Source organism: Mus musculus, chromosome 9, assembly GCF_000001635.26.
Source record: "Mus musculus strain C57BL/6J chromosome 9, GRCm38.p6 C57BL/6J".
Lineage (NCBI taxonomy): Eukaryota > Metazoa > Chordata > Mammalia > Rodentia > Muridae > Mus > Mus musculus.
In genome coordinates this window covers 115,151,354-115,174,178 of record NC_000075.6, presented here as the reverse complement: position 1 = coordinate 115,174,178, position 22,825 = coordinate 115,151,354, and the positions used below count along the sequence as shown (strand labels likewise).

At 48.6% G+C, this 22,825-nt stretch overlaps 1 protein-coding gene across 9 annotated transcripts in view; it reads right to left on the bottom strand.

Moving 5' to 3' along the window:
• Osbpl10 (oxysterol binding protein-like 10) overlaps positions 1-22,825 on the bottom strand; it is a 254,789-nt gene that overhangs the window by 59,095 nt on the left and 172,869 nt on the right. For all 9 annotated transcript variants that reach the window (XR_003948042.1, NM_148958.3, XM_006512371.3 and 6 more), the window contains one exon: positions 6,887-7,097. Coding sequence is in view for 8 of the 9 variants with exons in the window: in NM_148958.3 (NP_683761.2) it covers positions 6,887-7,097 (211 nt within the window). In the remaining variant the exon portion in view is untranslated. The remainder of the gene's footprint in view (positions 1-6,886; positions 7,098-22,825) is intronic.

The following is a 22,825-nucleotide window of genomic DNA, read 5'->3' as shown; positions in this document are numbered from 1 at the left end:
TATGTGTGTGAATTGCTGAGTGTGGTGTTATCTAACCAAGTGTACTTGTATGTCAAATTTTCTCTTCTTAGTGCCATGCTCAATACTTCTCTATACATACACATAGGAGACAACATACTTCCCCATACATACATATATATGTAGACTACATATATACACATGTAGGAGACTATATAACTCTGCTGCTTAAACTGAAGTAAAATGTAAACCTAGAGGCCTTCTCAGCCCGAGAGCTGGCAGGTTCCCCCCTCCCATCCCCGTACATTCCAGCCTGGCTAACATCGAGCCATGTTCATTACCACCTTGGGCCTTTGACCATACCATACCTTCTTCCCAGAAGCTGCTCCTCCAGACCCCCTCTGGGGAGGTGGGGGGAGTTAAGTTAACTAAGCATCACTTGCTCAGAGGCCTCTTGTGAAGTCCCTAGTGTGAGGGACTTCCCAAAGCCATTGGGAGCCACACTGCAGGTTACTGTACCACTATACCACTGCTGTCTGGGCTCAGCCAGGGCATGCATAGGACCCACTGTTGTCTGGGCTCTCCCAGGGCACACACAGGATTCACTGCTGTTTGGGCTCAGCTAGGACACACAAAGGGCCCACTGCTGTCTGGGCTCAGCTAGGACACACAGAGGGTCCACTGCTATCTGGACTATCCCAGGGCACACACTGGAGTCTTGTCCCTCTTTCCTCCCCCTTTTCCTTGCCAGCTCCTTGGAGGTAGAGGTAGCACTGCCCTTGCTCTCAGCTGACCCAGCACCTAGACTGTGACTGGGCAGGACAGATACTTGGCTCCACATGCATTGAGAAATGAGCATTAGAAGGCACTCAGAGAGGTAGATTTCACCTGAATAACTTTCATAGCCCCTCAATAGTCTCAAAATTCAAACAGGCCAGAGAAAAGTGGGACGGGAGATACCAGCTGCCAGGGCCTGGGGAGTATGTGGGAGGCAGGAGGGTTGGTGCTCAGCAAGAGAGCTTTGGCTTTGCAAGATGAAAACATTGGGGGTTTGTTCAAAGCAATACAATACAGTGACACTGTTAACTATTCATTGCACTGTTAACTCAAAAAGCAGGACCAGTCATGCTGCTCAGTTGCTAACAGTGTGTGTCTGGTATGCATGCACGAAGTCCTAGATCCAATTCCCAGCATAACCCAGACATGATGGTCTGCTCCTATGAGCTCAGACCTCAGAAGCATGAGGCCATCCTTGGCTATACGATGAGTTTGAATACATCCTAGGCTACCTGAGACCCCATCTTAAAGAAGAATGAATGGGGCTGGAGAGATGGCTCAGCAGCTAAGAGCACTTGTTGCTCTTGCAGAGGACCTGGGTTCAACTCCCAGCACCTATATGGTGGCTCACAATCATCTGTAACACTTCCATAGGCAACAGAACCCTCTTCTGACTTCCATAGACACCATGAATGTGTGTGATTCATATACATACATGCAGGCAAAACATCCATGTACACAACCTTTTAAAAAGATGAATGAGTTCATACATGAATGGATAGATAAATATGGCCCAGTATGGAGAAAGCCAGTCTGTCCCCTGGTTTAGTTTCACTTGCCTCGCCTGGTCCCCTCCCCCCCCCACCTCTACCCCCCACCCACGTTGAACCCTGTTGGCTAGGGATCCAATGCTTGTATCCCCAGTCCATTCATATTTTGTTGTCTTCATCTCTAATCTAACAAGATCTGAGGTCGGAATTTTCTAGAAGTAATTAGCATTGAGTGGGATCATCAGCTAGAACCTTCAACAGGATCTGTATCCTTAAAAACAAAAGACCAGAGCTGTCACCTCACATGCACAGCAGGAGGAAGCCCATGTTGGGAGTGAGGAAGGGCAGTGCCCATCAGTGGGGGAGGGGAACCCCATCAGCCAGAGCCTGGCTTGGATGCCCAGTCTCCGGCACTGCCAAATACATGCATCTGTTGGTCGCACCATGGCGATTGGAGCTTTAGCTGACTGAAGTCCTTTCTATGTCAAATCTTGACGGTCTGTTCATTGTGGGTTGGTTTTACGTTAATTTTAAAGTACAGCATATTAAAGCATCACTTATCACAATTCCTGAGCTGTTTCCGCATTAATGTACGCACATGCATCTATAGTTCTGTATGTGTGCGCACACATACGCACATACACGAGTGTGCACTCCCACAGGTACATGTAAGCATGATGGTCAGAAGACAGTTGACGGGGTTTGGTTCTCTCTACCATGTGGCTCCCAGGGACCAAGTCAGGTGATGAGCCTTGGCAGCAAATATGTTTACCAGTGAGCCACCCCAGAGTCTAATTCCTGAGTTTTGGGGCACTAGAATTCTCTGCTCCGGCCTGTTGTCTCATTGGTTTTATCTGAGCCCTGAACTGATAATTTTTCTAAACATAATGATATATCTCACATCACAAAGTGATTGAATTAACCATTGGCATGTAGAAAAATATCATACTACTATGAAGAGTGCCAACAGACAAGTGCTTGCCACACAAATGTGAAGCCCTGAGTTCAATACCCAGCACAGCCACATGGATACAACATACACACATAGGGATAGCCCACACGTAACGTCCCCAAAATAGTGTCTAGTGAGCAGGGAGCTCAAGCGTGCCTTGTCTTCCTCACTAACTTATCCTGGCTGGGATAAGTACAAAATATAGGTTCAAGAAGGCTTATGCCGGGCGGTGGTGGCGCACACCTTTAATCCCAGCACTCGGGAGGCAGAGGCAGACGGATTTCTGAGTTCGAGGCCAATCTGGTCTACAAAGTGAGTTCCAGGACAGCCAGGACTATATGGAGAAACTCTGTCTTGAAAACCAAACAAACAAAAAAACCAAACAAACAAAAAAGAAGGCTTGTTAAAAACAAAACAAAAGCATATACAACACAAACTGCCTTTATGGTTTATGCATTCTCCAAAATCTCAAAGGCAGGATAAGAGAAATACAGTTTTTGTAGCAAAAAAATAAAAACAAAACAAAACAAAAAAAACCAACCAATATGGAATGTGGATCAAAACCCACCAGGTACATATCAGAGTGAGGGTCTCCAGGTTAACAGTGAAAGAACAGCCTGCATCCTTCTTTCTCTCTTTCTTTTCCCTTTTCTGAGCCAGGCTGGTTTCAAACTCACAATCCTCCTGTCTCCCAAGTGCTGGGATCTCAGGTGTCTCCTGGGAGCCTCAATGTGCTGAGTGTCACCAGCCCTCTGACCAGTGATGTCCCCAGGAAGCCTCTCCCGCTGGTTCCTGGTGACCTCATCTCTCAGGTTCAATAAACCATCTCGGGGTTTCAGAGTCAGGCTGTAGCCTTCAAAGTGGATAAAAGTGTGAGGCGTATCTGGGGCAGAAAGCCAGTGTTCCTAACTTGTATGTGTGTAGAGGAATGGAAATGGTACCCGTGCATGCAGAGACCGTTGGAAATGGTGTGCACACGTGTGTGCAGAGGCCACAGGAAACTTCCGGGTGCCAGTCCTCAGGTGCTGCCATCTTGTGTTTTTGAAACAGTGCATCTCTCATTTGGCCTGGAACTTGCTGACTGAACTAGCCTGGTTGGCCAGCCCTGGATCCTTCCCGTCTCTACCTCCTCCATCCAATGCTGGGATAACAAATGCATGAGGTGCCTGGCAGCAAGGCTTTTCCCACCTTTCTTTTTAACCCGAGTTTGAGGACTGAACTTGGGTCCTCACACTTACATGATAAGCACTGTATTGAAAGAACCATCTCCTGGTCCCTGGCTACCTGCCTTCTTTATGGAAAAATTGCCACTCAAGAACTTTGTTTTGACTGATTAGAAAGCTCACCCACCTGAAACACACCTCGAGGTTAGCTCGTAGCTTTTCCTACCTATCTTACTGATGGGCATGATCTCATTTCTCATTGTCTTAAAGCCATATAATAAAAGTGACTGGCAGTGGGCAGTTTTGCCAGAAGGAGGGAGCAGACAGAAAAGGCAGGCACTGAGTGGAGGAGGAGGAGAAAGGGAAGTGGGCACCAGGAAAGCCCAGGATAGCCATGAGCATCACCTGTCACCATTTCCAGTGGGACATGCCTATCAGCAGCACTTTCCAGGAATCTTAGGAGAGGAGGAGAATGTTCTAGAACATGAGAGAGGGACTATGGACCTTCTACCCCAGCTCTCCCGGTACCTGATTTGCTTCAGTCCTTATTCAGGCCCACCCATGTGAGGAGTGGGTGTGGCCTCCGCCCCAAGATGGCGCCCAGGACGGCTGCCAGGTCTTATGACCTGCATCTGACTTCCTCATTACCTCAGACTTAGCCACATCCCAGCTGCCCGCACTGCGCAGACGCCATGCCTCGTCAGCTCGCCTGAGGTGTTGTCACTTGCTGTGAACCAATGGACTGCCGTTTTGGGACTGGGGTGATTGGGAGGAGTCAGTAGGGTATTTAAGGCGCGCCCCGGGGTTGTTCCAGGGATTCCTGCATTGCAATGCCAAGTGTTCCTGAATAAAACCTGCTTGTAGAAGGACAATGTGGTGTTACATCTTTCCTGCTGGTAGGGGTGGATGTGACACACCCAAGTCACCGTCCTGACAGAGCTAGCCCTAGCACCTCATTTCCCAAGCCCACTTTGCGCCCAGCAGGCTGGAGATCCAGCTCTGACTCAGAAGCACACTGAGCGGTTACAGCCCTTGCTGGGAGCTGGATCTCCACTCCCTGAACAGTGAGCCTGGAAGTAAGTAACCAACAAGAAAGAGAACAAAGTCCTTTGAACCCCAGTCCCTTCAAGTTTCAATTCCCCTCCATGCTGAGAACCCAAGTGCAGTCCCAGCTCCAAGCTCCTGGCCGTGTCTGCTCACTTTTTATGTAGATCTAGGGCTGGTGAAAGACAGACTCGCAGCCCCTCCTGACCAGGCACATGTCCCCATTGAGCTGATGGTGAGGAATGGAGAGAAAACTGCACGCTTCAAGCCTTGACTGAAAAGCCCAATCACTTTATTCTTCCTTGCAAACCTCTCTAAAAAACATTCGAGATGCCCCACCCACACCCCACCCCCCCCAGAGACGGTCCTGGGAGTCAGGTTGCACAGGAGGGAGCAGGTACGTATGCCTGGGACAAAAGATGGACCAGAGTGTGACATCTTTAGATAATGGCGCCTCAGCCAACCAGATTCCCAGAAGACGCTCAGAAACCTTTCAGGACATGAACTACTCTGATATCACAAGGGGCAGGGGTAGATATCAGTAGAGTGTTTGCCTAGCAGGCACAAAGCCCTGGGTTCGGTTCCCAGTACTGAATAAAGTATGGCGCTTCTATTCCCAATGGTTGGGAGGTAGAGGCAAGAAGACCAGGAGTTCAAGGTCCTTGGCCATGTCTGAAAGTCTGTCTTTAAAATTAGTGTTCACTGTTTTAGAAACCATAGGTAGGAACGTGTAAGTCTTGAGAGTTGGGAGCGGAGGAGACGAGTCACCTATCAAGTTTCAGGCTCCCTCCCACTAATCGAGTCACGTGTGACGGCACAGTGGTGAGCTAAGATGCCTTCCAGCTTCTGGCAGGGTTTTCTGACAAAATGGTCATGAAGGATGGGTGGGGGCCGGGGAGACAGCTCAGTGGATGAAGTGCTTAGTGTAACCTCGAGGGCTGAGTCTGACCTCTACCACCCGTGTTAAAATTAAAAAGCAGGTACGCTCAAGAGTTTGAGAAGGCAGACACAGGTAGGTCCTCAGCCACCCTGTCTGGACAAGCTAGTCTACTGTACTTTTTAAAAAAATATTTATTTTTAATTAAGTGTATGTATATGGCACAGGAGGGAGCAGTATGGTGGATACATGCATTTGAGTGTAGGCATCTGTGGAGGCCAGAGGGGAGTGTCAGATTCCTGGGGCTGGAATTACAGTCAGCTGTGGGCCACGTGATGTGGGTGCTGGGAACCTAGCTCTACCAAGTGCTCTTAACCCTGGGCCGTCGCGACACTGCCCCCATACTATTCTTATAACCTTTCTGAAGCCTGAAATCATTTATTTATGAGGTTTGGGTTTTGGTTTGTCTTGAGACAGAATATTGAACCATCTTCCCTCAAGTTATTTTTGTCTTTAGTGTTGAGTTTAACCTTCAGTGATGTCTTTCTGCCTGCTGACTACTTACTCGTCAGATAGAACTGAATTCTCTTGGAGCCATATGTTCCTGCCTCTGGCTTTTGGAAGAGGAACTAGCAATGTTTCTGGAATGTTCTTCAGCATGACCAGCCCCATGGGAGGCCTGCATGACACTGTCCCTAGAGGGACTTGCATAAACCTATCCTTTAGAGGGAGTGAATAGGACAGAGAGGAGAGGTCACATGTAGCGTCTGTCATCCATTGTGGCTGCTAAACCGTGGAGGATGAATGCCATGGAAACACTGGGTGGAGGGTACCCGGTGACAGCTCTGAAAGGTGGTGTGCTGAGGATGGGAGTTACAGACAGAATAAAACATCAGGACCAGGCTGCCAGATCTGCAAGGACACTTGACAGCCTGTGGATACACACTGGGTGCATTTTTATAGGATTGGTACACCACTGGGGAGGAGGGACAGAAACTTAGCTGGACTGAAGGATAGCTGGGTGGATAGAGAAAATGTAGGGCATGGTGGTCCATACCTACAACTACCATACTAAGAATGCTGAGGCAGGAGGATCACCATCAGATCAAGGCTAGCCTAGGCTACGTAGTGAGTTCAAAGCTGCCCTGGACTACATGTTAACATCCTATCTCAGGAAAGTAAGAAGGAATGAATGGGTGGGATGGGATGGAGGCACACACATGCAAACAGGAAGAACGCATGGGATGAGATGCACACATGTAATCACACATGTAACTACACATGTGTGATGAGGACAACTGGACCAGCTGCAGGGAAGGGGGGGTGCCAGGAGTCCAGCACTCACCTGAGGCGCCTGGCTTGTGGCTGGGTGGCGCCGCCTGGCGCACACTCTGCTGGAGCAGGCTGAGGCACTCCCCAAGACAGCTGAGGGTGGCGGCAGAGGTAGCCTTCAGGAGAAGCAGGTCCTGGTCCAAGGCAGTGAGAGGGCCCGAGCCTGGCAGGGACTCAATGGCATGCACGAGGTTCTTCTGCTGGCCTTCCACCTGGTTCATCATCTAGAAAACAAGGACCTGGAGATGAAGGGAGGCTTGCTTTCATGAGGCTCCACACCCGCAGGGAGCTTTGGAGCTGGACAGAGGCAGCAGGCTCTGCCTACAGGGAGCTCTTTGCATGCTTGGCCTTTGCAGTGCCTGTGTCTGGGTCCATCCATTTATGTCCCAAACACTGACCTGAAGAGGGCGTTAGAATGCCACCAGAGCTAAAAGGGATGTCAGGGCCATCAGGTAGTACTTTGCAGGAATTCAAGAAATAAGTCAATAGTCATTACATTAAAACCAGAAGCCCTGGACTAGGGAGAGAGTTCAGTTGGTAGAGTCCTTGCCTGGCATACACAAAGCCCTGTGTTCAATCCACAGCCTCATATAAAACATGCCACACCATGCCTAAAATCCCAACACTAGGAAGGTAGAGGCAGGGGGCGGGTCAGAAGTTCAAGTTCATTCTCTGCTATGTGGTGAGTTCAAAGTCAGCCTAGACTATGAGGTGCCTTTTTTAAAAACGCAAATCTTTGTAACCCCCCTCAACACTCTGTTTCTATGGATGGCTCTCCCTCTCCGAGCAAGAGTTGTCTCTCGATTCTCTTCCAGCTCCAGTTGGTCACTTCTAAGCACTGCCCTCCCCAAGCAGCGTGGAAGGGAGCTGAGGTGAGAAAAGTCATGGTAAAGCCACTGCCACACCATTCCACTCCATAAAACGACCACAGAGGGCACAACTTTCTGTCACCATGGAAGACATGGGGAAGAAGAGGCCAGCTAGGAATAGTAGACTCAGCCCATAACAAAACTTCAGGAAACTGCCTCATGGCCTGCCTTCAGTTGGCCAGCTTATCACAAGGCAAACAGCAGCCTGACTGTGTCTCTGAATGGCATATCAAGTAGAGAGCACTCCACCGGGAGCTAGCGGAGGACTAGCGGAGGACTCAACGGTTATCTTGTGTCATTTGGGCCCCTTGTGTTTTACAGCTCATCACATTAAACAGGACAATGCATGTAAAGTGGTAAGCACCCCATCAAAAGGATAATTAGTCATTCCTCGAATCGGGTGAGAGCGGCAGCCCAAGGTCATGGGGCTGCTAACACAGAGCCATCCATTATCTGTGCTGTAGACACTGGGCCATTGCTCTTTGGGCTTTCCCGCAAAACCTATTCTTGGCTTAGAATGACATTCCCTGCTCTGTCCCTGTCAATTCAGGAGGATTCCTGTCACCAGCATGACGGGTCCAGCAGTCGGTGTAGAGCTCTGGACCTGAACCCACCACTCTCTGGTGTTATGTTGCCATGGGCTCCTGAGGTTGAACACTTGGTCCCCAACTGGTGATGCTGTTACGGGATTTGAGGGACCCTTCTGGCAGAGAGCCCAAGTTGGAAGAAGTAGATCATTAGGGTGTGGGCCTGGGGCGGGGATGGGGTGCATAGTCCAATCTGCTGCTGGTTCTCTGAACGGTAAGCAAATGGCTGTCATCGCCCCCACTGCCACACAGCTGTCCCCATGTCTTCACTGGCATCGTGGACGCCTCACACCATGAGCTAAAATGAACCCCCCTTCCCTTATGTGTCTTCTTGTCAGATAGTTTGTCACAAAGAAAAGTAAAGTGGTAAATATGCCAAGCCTGGGCTCCCCGCCATGTTTGCTTTGAAAACAAATGGTATTTTCTATTATTTGTGTAGAAGTGTGCTTTAACAAAAAAAAAAAAAAAAAAAAAAAAAAAAACCCTCATCTGAACTGGGGGGAGATGCTCAGCCAGTCAGTCCAATGCTTACTGAGTAAGGTTGCGAACTTGAGTTTGATTCCTAGAAGCCACATCAAGAAGTGAGTCCCTGCAACCATAGGACGACCAATCCCTAGAGCAAGCTGGCCGGCCAGCCCAGGCTAACTGGCAAACCTGAGGTTCAGTGAGAGACCCTGTCTCAAAGAGTACACTAGAGAGAGATTAAAGAAGATACCCAACGTTGACCTTCAACCTACACACACACACACACACCACACACACACACACACACACACACACACCACACACACACACACACACCACACACATGCACACAGACATACACACAGGCACACACACAGGCACACACACCACATACATGCACACAGACATACACACAGGCACACACACAGACACACACACACAGACATGCACACAGACATGCACACAGACATATACACAGGCACACACACAGACACACACATACACATAGACACACACACACACACACACACACACCACACACATGCACACAGACATACACACAGGCACACACACATGCACACATACGCACACATACGCACACACACACACAGAGCATGTTCTCTCTACACATACATGAAATTTTAATTTCATGAGATGTTGTTTTTAATCATTCACGGTCATAAAAACACCACAGAGATCCAATCTGGACGCCACCGATGCCCTCCCCACCCCCTACCCCCCACCCACTCCCCCGCCTTCACTTTACTGTACACACCCATAGCCTGGTTGTGCAGCTTGACCTCTGCAGCTTACAGAGGCTGTACCAGCCAATCTGACCCCTCATATAGCACCTGAGACACTGCAGGGCTCAGCTGGCTCCTTTCTGTGTCTCCTCCAGACAGCTTCTTGAATCAATTTAAATTAAAATTGTAACCTAGGGATGAGGGTGATGTCCTGGGGAGATGGTGGAGGTGATAGAGAACTGGCCTAGTATACACAGAGCCCTGGGTTCGATCCCAGTACCGTGTGAGCGGAGTGTATGTGCCCCCACACACCTAGACCCCAGCACTCAGGAGGTGGAGGGTGGAACTGACAGTCAACCTCAGCCACATCAAAAATTCAAAGCCAGACAAGGAAAACACGGACCATCTAAAAGGGGGAAGAATTGCAACTCTGGCTGTGTTCCTGACACCCAACCCTCCTCCACAGCCTGAGCTTCTAAAGTCTTTATCCCTTCTGATGGCGTGTGTTCACTCTGCTCATTGACACTGGCCTGAGGATGGGGACCACTGTCCGCCCTGTGCACCGACAAATTCCAGAAGCAGACTGAAAAAACAGTGCTAATGTTCTCTCGGCAAAGTGCAGGGAGATTTATTTAGGATCTAAAGTTTAGAGAAACGACCATGCTCAATAAGCAAACGGGGGGTTGGCCTTCCAAGTCCTTGACTTCACGAAGGAACAATGTCTTTTTATCAGTTTCAGCCTGCCAAGAGATACCGCCAACTGGCTAAGTCTAATTTCAAACAAGATAAAATACTGAAGTGTCCACTGACAGCCAACTCTGTGCATATCTGCTAACAGAGAAAACGGAATTTTATACTATTTGTAGGACTCAGCACTTTCTCAAAAATTCTTACCATAAAACTTAGTCTTGGAAAAATGATGTGCCCCCCCCAAAGAACATAATGATGAAGGCTGTAATCAATTATGTTTTTACTGTTATGAATGGTGCTATAAAGCTTAACACAAAAAAAAGGTAAGCAAGATAGAGCTGCTAACTGATATGGAATATTCTCAGCTTTAATCAACAAAGAGACCCATATTCCAATTATATTGCACAGTACGAATACTTGCTATTCTGCAAGCATAAGCTATTATGTAAATCCTTGGTAATAAAAGCACAAAACAGGCTCATGGGATATCCTATTCTACTACCATAGAAGCCTGTGCCCAGAGAAGGGGCCACACGTCAGCTCTCCGAGAGCATTCGACAGTATCTACCAAGCGCCAGGACCAGAGGCAGGGAGACCTGGCAAAGGTCCTGGAAGCAGTGTAGAGGAGGCTGGGTTTCCAATGATAGAGATATCCTGGGACCCAGTGGGAGAGGGATGGGGTGGACAACAGCGCCCCCTGGAGCAACTCTATGCCTGGTATAAGGCATCTATTGGCTTCAGTCACCTTTCTCTGTAAACTGAGCATTGAAAAATAACTAGAAGAAAACTCCAGTTCCAAAGGGTGTGGTGCCCCCTTCTGGCCTCCACAGGCACTGTACACACCATGCATAGACATACATGCAGGCAAAACACCCACACATAGAAAAGGAAAGAAAATCCAGGGGTAGTGAGATGGCTTAGTGGGTAAAGGCTCTTACCATCAAGCCTAACCAGGACCTACACGGTGGGAAAAGAGAACCGACTCCTACAAGTTACCTTCTGACCTTCATGTGTATGCCAAGTCACACATACACACAGCACACATACCACACACACACAGCACACACATACAACGCCATACCCCCACACCTCAAACATACACACCACACATACCACACTCCCACATACCCCAGACACACATACCACACACACTACACACCACACACATAACATATACACATACATATAACACACACACCATACACACACACTGCACACACAACATATACCACACATACACATATACTATACACACCCCACACCCACACACACAACATATACACATACATATAACACACACACCATACACACATACTGCACACACAACATATACCACACATACACATATACTATACACACCCCACACCCACACACACATACCACACACATTCCCCATACCACACACATCACACACACATATACCCCACACCTCAACACTCCAAACACATAACGCACATACCATACACACCATACACACACCACATACACACACATACCATACTACCCCACACACATACACCCATACACTCCACATGCCTCCCCATACCACACACATCCCCATACATCCCCATACCCTCAAACACACATACTACCCCCTCACACATACACCACTCTTATTTTTTAAAGAAGAAAACAAGTGCACATTTTAACTTATTTGGCTTCTTACGGGCCTGTAACACCAACCTGTAACACAGGCACAGGCACAAAAATGGATCCCAAATTAAATGTGAAAGGCACAGATACAGGTCAGGCTGCTTCTCCCAGATAACCCACTTTATAGGAAGTGGGGACCCCTGGCCAGTTTCCGCAGCACTGCAGAGGCCATGTGCAGAACAGAATCAAATCAGGGGAGTCAGTGCTAACAGGGTCATCGGCTGCATGGAAACGTACAATGCAGAAACCAAGCACACTACACAGAAGCTCAAACCCACAAGTTTAAATCTTCCTTGAAAGAGCTGAAGAAAGCTTTGGGTGGGTGGGGTGGGGCATGGGCGAACAAGGGCCTCCTCTGTCCCTGCTTCTGGCATTTCTCAACTGCAAACCTTCACATTGGTTGTTGAGGTGTCTGCAAAGGCCAGTGCCAACAAGGCTGCTCATCATCCCTTATGTAACACAGATCACTGTGCCTTGTGACCCACAGTTCTCCTAGATCAGGATTCACAGCCAGGCTGCGTGTTTTGGTTGGCAGAGTCTAAACAGGCTGCCTGGGGCCTTCCGTAACTCAATCTACCCTGCTCGGAAGTAGACGTGACAACCCACCCCACTGACAAAGTGGCTTTATTGGGCATTTGTCCCTAATTTTCTGAGCCACTGCTAAGTCTCCACTTTGGGTTCAAATGGCTAACTGGGGTATTATTCTTCTGTTTACCCACAGCCTTGGAGGCAAACAACCTAACTCCATCTTTTGTGACTGGAAAAAAATTCCATTGTGTTTGTGTGTGTGTGTGTGTATGGAGTATATATGTGTATGTCTGGCGTGTGTGGTATGTGAAGTGAGTGTGTGTGTGGTGTGTGTGCAGTGTGTATAGTGTGTGTGTGTGTACATGTGTGTGGTGTGTGTTTTGTGTGTGTATGTACATGTTGTATGTTTTGTGTATTGTATATGTGTGTGTAGTGTATGTGTGAAGTATATATGTGTGTGTCTGATGTGTGTGGTATGTGAAGTGAGTGTGTGTGTGGTATGTGTGCATGTGTGTGGTGTGTGTTTTGTGTGTGCATGTACATGTTGTATATTCTGTGTATTGTATATGTGTGTGTAGTGTATGTGTGAAGTATATATGTGTTGTGTCTGATGTGTGTGGTATGTGAAGTGAGTGTGTGTGTGTGGTGTGTGCATGTGTATGGTGTGTGGTGTATATGGTATATAGTGTGCATGTCTGTATTGTATGTTTTGTGTATTGTGTGTATAAATACATGTGTATGTTTTGTTTATCATGTATGTGTGGTATGTGTTTTGTGTATCGTGTGTGTATATGTGGTATGTGTCTGTGCGTGTATGTGTCATGTGTGTGGTGTGTATGTGTGTGTGGTGGTGTTTATCTATGCCTCTGCTGTTGGACATTTAGACTGTTACTTCTGATCTTTATCTAGTCTTAATCCCGCCCCCACACTGTAAACTAAACTTCCCATTCTTAGTATCCTGACCTTGTCTCCTCTCTCCAAAGACACAACCTCTATGCACCCCATAAACACTCCGCACCACCACCAAAAACTAAACAACAAAACTAGCCTTGTCTGAACAGTAGATTCTACTACTGTTAACATTTAGAGTGATAGCTCACTGGTTAAGACAACTCACTGCTCCTGCAGAGGGCTCAGGTTCAACTCTCAGCCCCTATGTGGAGCCCCACAACCCATTCTGAACTCAGTTCCAGGAGATCAGATGCCCTCTTCTGAGTGCCTCGGGCACCAGGGACAAACACAGCGTGTGTGCACACACATACATGCAGACAAAACACTCAAATACATAAGATAAATAAATCAGTAGAAAACGCCTAAAGGGCTGACAATGCCTCCTGCAATGGCTTTTCCCGTGAGTCTCCTGTGCAATTCCACCCATCCTGTAACACACAACTTTGCTCCCTCCCACCCTTGAGGATACGGAGCTGGAACGGTAGAGTTCACTCTACAGAGAATCCCAAGACTCTTCCCATAATGCAAACCATGACCTCATGCAGTCAGGCCCTAACCATCCTAATGCCATCTAAAGAGACACTGCCCTCTCTCCCCACTTTGGCTTTCAGACCATTGAGATATTGTCCTGAAGAAATTGGAATTCTCCCCCAAGAATTTCACACTGGGAGAAGGAAAAGACAGAAGGCGGGTGCCACCTAGAGCAGGACCCTTGAAAGAGATTTCAGTCTTGACCCGTCAGATCACCTTGGCGGGAGAGAATGGAGCCCAGATACTATGGGTCAGTGATGGGCAAGCCCACCTTGACCAGTACTGGTTAGCTATGGTATTCCCAACCCCCACACCCCCTCCCAACACTCCACCCCTCTCCACCTCATTTTGTTTTGGTAACTCAATTGCATGGTTCTTGAATGTGTTTGTTTGTTTTTGTTTTGCTTTATTTCAGTTGACAACTGAACCTGCAATGTCATGGTCAGACATACCTCTGAGGGCTTTGGGGGGAGGGGGGCATGCAGACACGGCATCCTGGAGTCACTCCAGCTAGAAGAGAGCACCATGCACAGACCCCACTGGCTGCACAGAAAACTGCAGAATGTATTCGGGAGAGAGAACCCAGTTCCATTTTCAGAAGCCTGGCAGGAGAGGCATTCACTGCTGTCACTGTTTGCCCAGTGCCGCCACTCTGGATCCCCAGCCAATCTGCTTCGGATGTCGGAGGCCATTACTAACTTTGACTGTTACAGACTTAAACCAGCCCTGTCCGTGACGATGCCTGGGAGGCTGGACAGGATAATGGCGTTTCTCCACTTCAACATTGTAACAGTGGCCTTTGCCATGGGTTTGGTGAGGGAGGAAATGAAGGAATGCTGGGTGGGACTATCATACCCTGTTCTGGCTCCTCCATGCTGTAACGGCATGCTGGGCCAGGAAATTCCAGCAGTGTTTATAAACTAGCTCATACTTCCCCAGGCAGAGGGCAGGGGGCAGGGGGCAGGGGGCAGGGGGCAGGGGGCAGGGGGCAGGGGGCAGGGGGCGGAGGGCAAAAGCTACCACCCGAACACACACACACCTACAAGCACAGACGCATTCAAAAGTCTCTCTGAAGAGGGCCAGCCTTGATTTCCTAAGAATGTCATTTCTTTTTCTCTGACCTTTCTGAAACCGCTACTGCGTCACCCTGTGCCAGCTCCACACCACAGTAATACAAAATACAAATTTCCTTTCTCCAAATGCCTAAGAAGACAACCTGGGGGGACGGAAGTCTCAGGACAGTCAAGAGACCCAGGCTAGGGAGACTGTGCAAGCGTGAGGTCCTGGGTTTGAACCTCTAATGTCACAAGAAAAGCCAGGCATGGGCCTGGCAACACGGTCAGAGTGTGAAGATGGTAGTATACTCTGTGTGTAGTGCTGGGGATCACACCCTGGGCCTCGCATACACCAGGCAGACACCACCACTGAGCTACACTACCACCGAGCTACACCTTCAGCCTGGACCCTTCCCAAAGCTGTCCCCATTACTCCTTATGTGTGCAACAAGCCCATTTTACTATATATCCGAGGCTAGCCCAGAGCTCATGATCCTCTTGCCTGAGCCTCTGAAGAGCTGTGTGGTGACAGGCATGTGTCACCATCCTATATTCTTGCTGAAAGAAAAACTGAGGCACAGAGTACTTTTAGGACTGTGTACAAGATGCCACAAACATGACAGACTCAAATATCACCGTGCCGTGTAACAATTGCCTCTCTGGCACTTTAGAAACAATGGACCCACAAGCAGCTCTGAAAACCAAGAAGTTCCCTTCCCGGCCAGGAACTTGGCAGCTGAGGAGCCATCTCCTTTTGTGAGAGTGTGTCCAGTTGGTCCCTGGAAGGGATGGGCAGGAAGGAATGGGAGACTGTCCTCCCAAGGGAAAGCATTAAGTTCTACCTGCATCACAGTCCCCTGCTCCGGGTGCAAAGGGCTCCTGGGATGTTGCTTTTCTCCTGGACTCCTGGCTCCCCACTCGTGTCTGAGGAGGACAACAGTGGCCTTCAAACTTACAGTCAGGACCGGAGCCGAAGGTTTTCTCCATATCTCCCATGCTTGATGGACTCTCTCCTGACTGTTTTACCACGGGGGTCCCTCCCAACCAAGAGCTACAAAGTACGTAGAGGAAGTTCTTTTTCATTCTCTGCAATACTTGGACAAAGATTAAAAGTGACTTTTCAATTCCACCCATCAACAATCAGTGCTAACATAATGCTGGCAACAGTTGAAGATACAAAAGGAGAGGTTGCGAGTGTTGTTCTCAAAGGAAATGCAACGGAAGAGAAGGTTCTGAGCCTACGCTCAGGGCCCAGGACACAGAGCCCCGCCTCCTGTGATCTTTGAGATGCATTCTCTCCTCTGCTTTCAACATCCTGAACCTGAGCCTCCATCAGATCCTGAACACAGATCAAGGACATTCACTTTCCATAGACATGAAGCTGGCTTCCCCAGCACGAGGCCTCCAAAGCAGTTGTACAGGGGACACAGGGAAACAATGGACTCTCACGCACGCGCACACACACACACACACACACACACACACACACACACACACACACGCACACTGACACATAGGCATGCACATACATTTCTAAATAAAAATTTAAATTAAACTATAAAATACTTACTTTCTAAAAAGCTAAATAAAATAAAATATCCATCACATGTTAAAAAGAAGATAACTGTTAACATCTAGTACATGAACTTATTGTAAAAATGTATGTACTCTTCATTAAAAAAAAGTTTTGTTTGTTTGTTTTTTTAATGAAACCAGTTGTACAGCTAATTCTTTATGGTGTGGGGCAGTGGACCGTGCCACCCGACAGAAGAACTAGTAAGGTTGTAGCAAGTTCAGAAACCTGATAAATCTCATAACTGAGAATGGCAGGAGTTCGAACGAGGTCCTAACCAGGTTCCTGTCCTGGAACACATGACCATGACATCCCACTAAGAGGACCATGACAACTGGTCATGTGGCATAAAAACCGTAGAGTTCTCCATGCTAATGAGGTGCCTAGATAGGCCTAGAGGTTGTTTTTTCCAATTTTTTTATTAGATATTTTCTTCATTTACATTTCAAATGCTATCCCGAAAGTCCCCTATACCCTCCCCCCGCCCTGCTCCCCTAACCACCTGCTCCCACTTCTTGGCCCTGGTGTTTCCCTGTATTGAGGCATAAAAAGTTTGCAAGACCAAGGGGCCTCTCTTCCCAATGATGGCCGACTAGGCCATCTTCTGCTACATATGCAGCTAGAGACATGAGTTCTCTAGTTCTTATTGTTGTTCCACCTATAGGGTTGCAGATCCCTTTAGCTCCTTGGGTACTTTCCCTAGCTCCTCCATTGGGGGCCCTGTGCCTGTGTTCCATCCAATAGATGACTGTGAGCATCCACTTCTGTATTTGCCAGGAACTGGCAAGGCCTAGAGTGTTTAGCCAATGAGCTTCCCTTCCTGGGCATCCCTTCCTGCAAAAGGTATTTAATCTTTGATTCACCCTAAGTAAGACGTATACATCTTCATCCACCATGAACAAAACAGTTTGGACAAGCAAGGACCAGCTTCTTCATCAAGGACTGCCCCCGTGGGGGTGGGGCTTCATCATACAGATAGGCTCTTGTAGAAGGCCCCCTCTTCCAGCCCCTCCTTACTTCTGACACACTCTGAGTCATGTCAGATTCCACCCCTGTCCCTGAGCTCATCACCGGCCTGTGGACTCCAGGTCCAGCTCTTCCTGGTTCCTGGGTCCTGGATAAACAGGTTTGAGAATCGCAGCCTTTCCCCCCATTTTCACCTGGAGAAACATGGGCTGGAATCCCTATCCTAGACTGTGTTTCATCTTCCCTGAGTGACATATCAGCTCTGGCATCCCGGCAGCAAGGCAGAAATGCAGAAAAACAGTATGGAGCCTTTCAAATTCTATAAATAATCCCATCAAATCTCTGTGGTACTACTTGAAAAACTAAAGCTCATTCCACCAGAATAGCCCACCACCTAGCCCATAGCCCATCACACAGCCTCTTACACAGCCCACCACATAGCCTGTCACACAGCCCACCACATAGCCCATCACACAGCCCACCCCATCCCGCTCTGCACTACTGCACATTACCCCCAGGTGCCCCAGTCATGCGTCACAATGACCCCTGAATTTTTTTTCTTTTGAATAAATCACAGTTCAGTACTCCTCTCTGTGGCTAAATCTCAGCACATATTTTAAATGATTTTTTCTTATATTACTGGAAGAGGATTTGTGGGGCTTAGTGATAGTCAAACACTGTGTGCTTGCCATTCAAAGGAAACGACTCCAACAGTATGAATTGCCCATGTCACATGACAGTAACACTTATTCTTCTGCTTAATCAAGATTACAAATCAGCATTCCAATGTTTTAACCCCGTGTCTGTGTCTTGATACTGAAAGAAAGAAAACTAAATTCAAGACTTCAAAGCCCTAGCCAGAAGGTTTATTCAAGGTCCATGACTCATGTGGCTTGCTAGTTAGGAGGGCTTTTTGGGCCTAGAGCAAAGAACAAAGGCTGTAAAGTCATCCCAGAAACCAACTAGCCATTGAGATAAGAAAGGCACACAAAGACAATCTCTGGACAAACTCAGATGAGTAATGGGCCACCTGCTGATATGGTTTGAGCTTAGCCAGATGTCCTGCCGATAAACACCCTCCCTTTAGAGTTACTATCACATACTGCTCGCTGATGTTTGAACTGCCCATTTGTGTGTAACTGCGCCAATTCTTCCCCTACCCCCACTCCTTTCCTATATAAACCCCTAAAACTTTTGAGCCTCGAGGCCGACAACCGCTGTCTCCTGTGGGAGATACATATGGGCCCGGAGCTCTGTCATTAAACTACCTCATGTGTTTGCATCAAGACGGTCTCTCGTGATTCTTTGGGTGTGCGCCGACTCGGGATGCGAGTGGGGGTTTCCCCACAAGGTTCTTTCAATACATGCCTTTACCTTGTACAGTAAAGACAAGCTTAGTTTCTCAAGCCAGTCGGTGGTGGTGCACACCTTTAATCCTGGCACTCAGGAGGCAGAGGAAGGTGGACCTCTGAGTCTGAGGCCACCCTGGTCTACAGCCAGGGCTACATTTTGGATTCAAAGAAATGGCTTGATGGGTAAAGATGCCTGCCACCAAGCCTGATGACCCCAGAGCCCACATGGTGGAAAGAACCAGCGCCTGCAGGTTATGCCCTGCCCTCCATAGGCAGTGCCCACACATGCACATACCTCAACACAAAAAAAATAGTAGTTTTAAATGTTTCATATCCTGTAAATAAAATTTAAAGCAAGTAGGATTAAAGAAGAAACTGGATGCGATGGCTCCAAATTGCAACACAGCACTAAAGTCTTAGGCAGCAGGACTGCCACGAGTTTGAGGCTAGCCTAAGCTATGCCACTGAATTCCAGGCCGGCTTGGGTTACACTGTGAGACGCCATCAACACAACAGCAGCTGCAACACTATTAAAAGGAAGCCCAAGCACATTTTCCTTTATAAGGACGGAGGTAGAAGTGGACAGTGGTGTGGTCACCTGGTGATGGAGAGACTGAGAACAGGAGGGGGGAAACAGAAAGATCTCTATGAAACCAGACTTCTCTCCTGATAGCTCTGAGAGCCAATGGGAATCACTGACTGAGGTCATTAGAAACTCACAGAACCAAAAATCTCTCCAGGGCTCAGACACCAGTTCTGAATGCTCTAGGTAAAGGCCTGGCCTGGCTTACCTGGAGCTCCAGGTGACACAGCTGGACACTTACCCAGAGAGAACAGAAGACCGCACCTTTGCTCTCTACACTTTCCCTACACTTCTTGCCTCTGGGATCTTGCTCTGAACTCTCAAGGCTCCTGGGTCCTTGTGACTTGTGTAGAAACCATGCAGACAGGACACACAGAGAGTAGTGTGGGAGATACACAGCTTATAGCAGAGGAGAGGAACTCATACACTCCAGGGGAGGAGGAAACGGCCAAAGAGATCACTGTGCTGACCAGTATATTAGAAAGGCTTCACCTTGCTTCTAGAGCCTCTGGGAAGCGGAGTGTTCTCTTGTGCAGGTGATTGGCAAACCCATACCTCTTGAGAGGGATTGACAGTATGGGTTGTTGGTTTGGCTTGGCTTTTGTTTTTGAGACAAGGTTTTGTGTACCCCCACTTGGCCTCAGACTCAGTGTCCAGCCAAGGATGACCTTGAATTTCTGACCCTGTCTCCTCCCTGTCCCAACTGCTGGGATCACAGACTATGACAGCCCTGTGGCTTCAGGAGGTGCCAGGGACTCATGTGTGCTAGGGAAGCACTCTACTGAAGAGAAAACTTATAATTTTGAGTCTTATAGCATTGTGGTATCTAAGTTCAAGAAATTCAGGGCTGAAGAATAGACCCAAGCGGATCCAGGCACAGCCAGATCCACCCTGTAGCTAAGAATGTCCAGCCATAAAAGATAAAAAAGAGAGTGCAGGAACTAGCCAGGGCTATCAGGACCAAATGGCCATCTGGCAGGATGGCGCCTCCCGGGTGGCGCCTCCCTATAGCCCACCATAAATCATACATTGACCAGGTGTCCTGCTGACCTGGAGAAGTCCAAGCCCTTGTGCCTCCCTACACCTTAACCAGCACGTACTGCCCTGTTAATTTGTAATCACCTCGCAGACATTTAAATAAGCCAATCATGTGTAACTGCGCAAATTCCTTCGGCTCCCTCCCTTTTTGGTTTGTGGTTTTTGCCTTTATAAGCCTGTATGAAGTTTGGGCCGGGGTCGAACTCCCCTGCCCCCTGTGCGGTGCATGAGTTTCGACCCCAGCATGCTGGCTTGAGCGCTCCTTTGTTGTTTGTGTGTGTGTATGCCATTAAAAGCTTCGTGTTATTACAACGAGTAAAGTCTAATCCTAGACCCACTTGGAGGTAAGGCCCTCTGTCTTGTCTTGGTTTTCTGTCTATATTCTGTCTGATAATCTGGTGCGATCGCAGTTTCGGTTTTGCGAATGCTCTTATGAGGCCGTGCTCCGAGAGGGAGCGGGGAGTGGGTAAGGGTAGCCGTACCCAGGTGCCCACCGTTCGTTCACCCTGGGAGACGTTTCAGGGAGTCAGGAGGGGGACCAGGGAAGCTTGGCAGACCCCCACAGGAAAAGTCAGGAGATAAGTCTTCTCCTTGACGATCGGTTTCTGAGGCCTAGTACTAGGCCATCTGATTCCTTTCAGGAATTCTGGTCGACACGGAGTCGGCGACTGGTCTTGTTTTTGAGTTTTGTAGTCTTTGTAATAGTTTTTGTCGTATGTGTGACAGAGCTCAACATGGGACAGACTGTGACGACCCCACTAACACTGACTCAGAACCATTGGACAGACATTAAGACTAGGGCCCACAATCTTTCTGTCGAGGTCAAGAAGGGACCTTGGAAAACTTTTTGCACCTCTAAATGGCCAACCTTCAGCGTGGGTTGGCCTTCACAGGGAACTTTTAGCTTGCCTGTAATTCTTGCTGTCAAGCGAGTTATTTTTCAGACCGCAGGAGGGCATCCTGATCAGGTACCGTATATCATCGTGTGGCAGGACCTGGTACAAAATCTGCTACCCTGGCTGCATCCCTGGACTTCAGGAGCCAAGGCAGCTACAGTGGCCATAGCCACGAAACCGAAAATGACGCCTCTGGGTCCGCCAGAGCCTGCTCCATCACCCCCCCCCCCACGGGTCTATCCTGAAATTGATGATGCTCTTTTCCTTGACTCCTTCCCGCCCCCTTTCCCCCAACCAGCTTCTCATCCCGATCCCTCACAGCCACCCGCCCCAGCAGACCCCTGTGTGGCCTCTGAGACAGGACCGGCGGGAGGAACTCGTAGCCGCAGGGGCCGTAGCCCAGAGGAAAGTGAATCTGGACCAGATTCCACTGTTGCTTTGCCTTTGAGAGCTTATGTGGGAGGACCTGCCCCTGCCCCGGGGCAGTTAGTCCCTTTGCAGTACTGGCCATTTTTGTTGGCTGATATGTATAACTGGAAGTCTAATCACCCTTCTCTTACAGAAAACCCCTCAGGCTTAACAGGACTCCTTGAGTCTCTAATGTTCTCCCACCAGCCCACTTGGGATGACTGCCAGCAACTTTTGCAGGTCCTCTTTACAACTGAAGAGAGAGAGAGAGGATCCTGCTAGAAGCCAGAAGAAATGTCCCAGGACCAGATGGGACTCCCACTAATCTCCCCAACCTTATAGATGCAGCTTTCCCCTTGGCCCGTCCTGCCTGGGACTTCAATACTGCAGAAGGTAGGGAGCGACTCACAGTCTACTAGTGGCGGGGATAATTAGTGGGCCACACGGCGACCCACTAATTTGGCCAAGGTAAGAGAAGTCCTTCAGGGTTCATTGGAGCCGCCCTCTGTTTTCTTAGAACGACTAATGAAGGCTTGTAGGAGATACACCCCGTTTGATCCCTCTTCGGAGGGACAGCAGGTAGCTGTTGCAATAGCTTTCATTGGTCAGTCTGCCTCTGATATTAAAAGAAAGTTACAGAGGTTAGAGGGGCTCCAAGATTATACTTTGCAGGATCTAGTAAAAGAAGCTGAGAAAGTGTATCACAAGAGAGAGACTGAGGAAGAAAAGCAAGAGAGAGAAAAGAAAGAGGCAGAAGAAAGAGAAAACCGGCATGAACGCCAGCAGGAAAGGAACTTGACTAAGATTTTGGCCGCAGTGGTAGGTGAAGAAAGGTCAGAGAAGGGACAGTCAGGGTACCTGGGCAACAGGGCAAGAAGACCCCCAGGAGAACAGAGACCGCCACTTGAGAAAGACCAATGCACATACTGCAAGGAAAAAGGACATTGGGTCAGAGACTGCCCAAAGAAGAAGTGGAGGGGCCCCAAAGTATTGGCCCTTGAAGAAAACTAGGGAAGTCGGGGCTCGGTCCTCCTCCCTGAGCCTAGGGTAACTCTCTCTGTGGA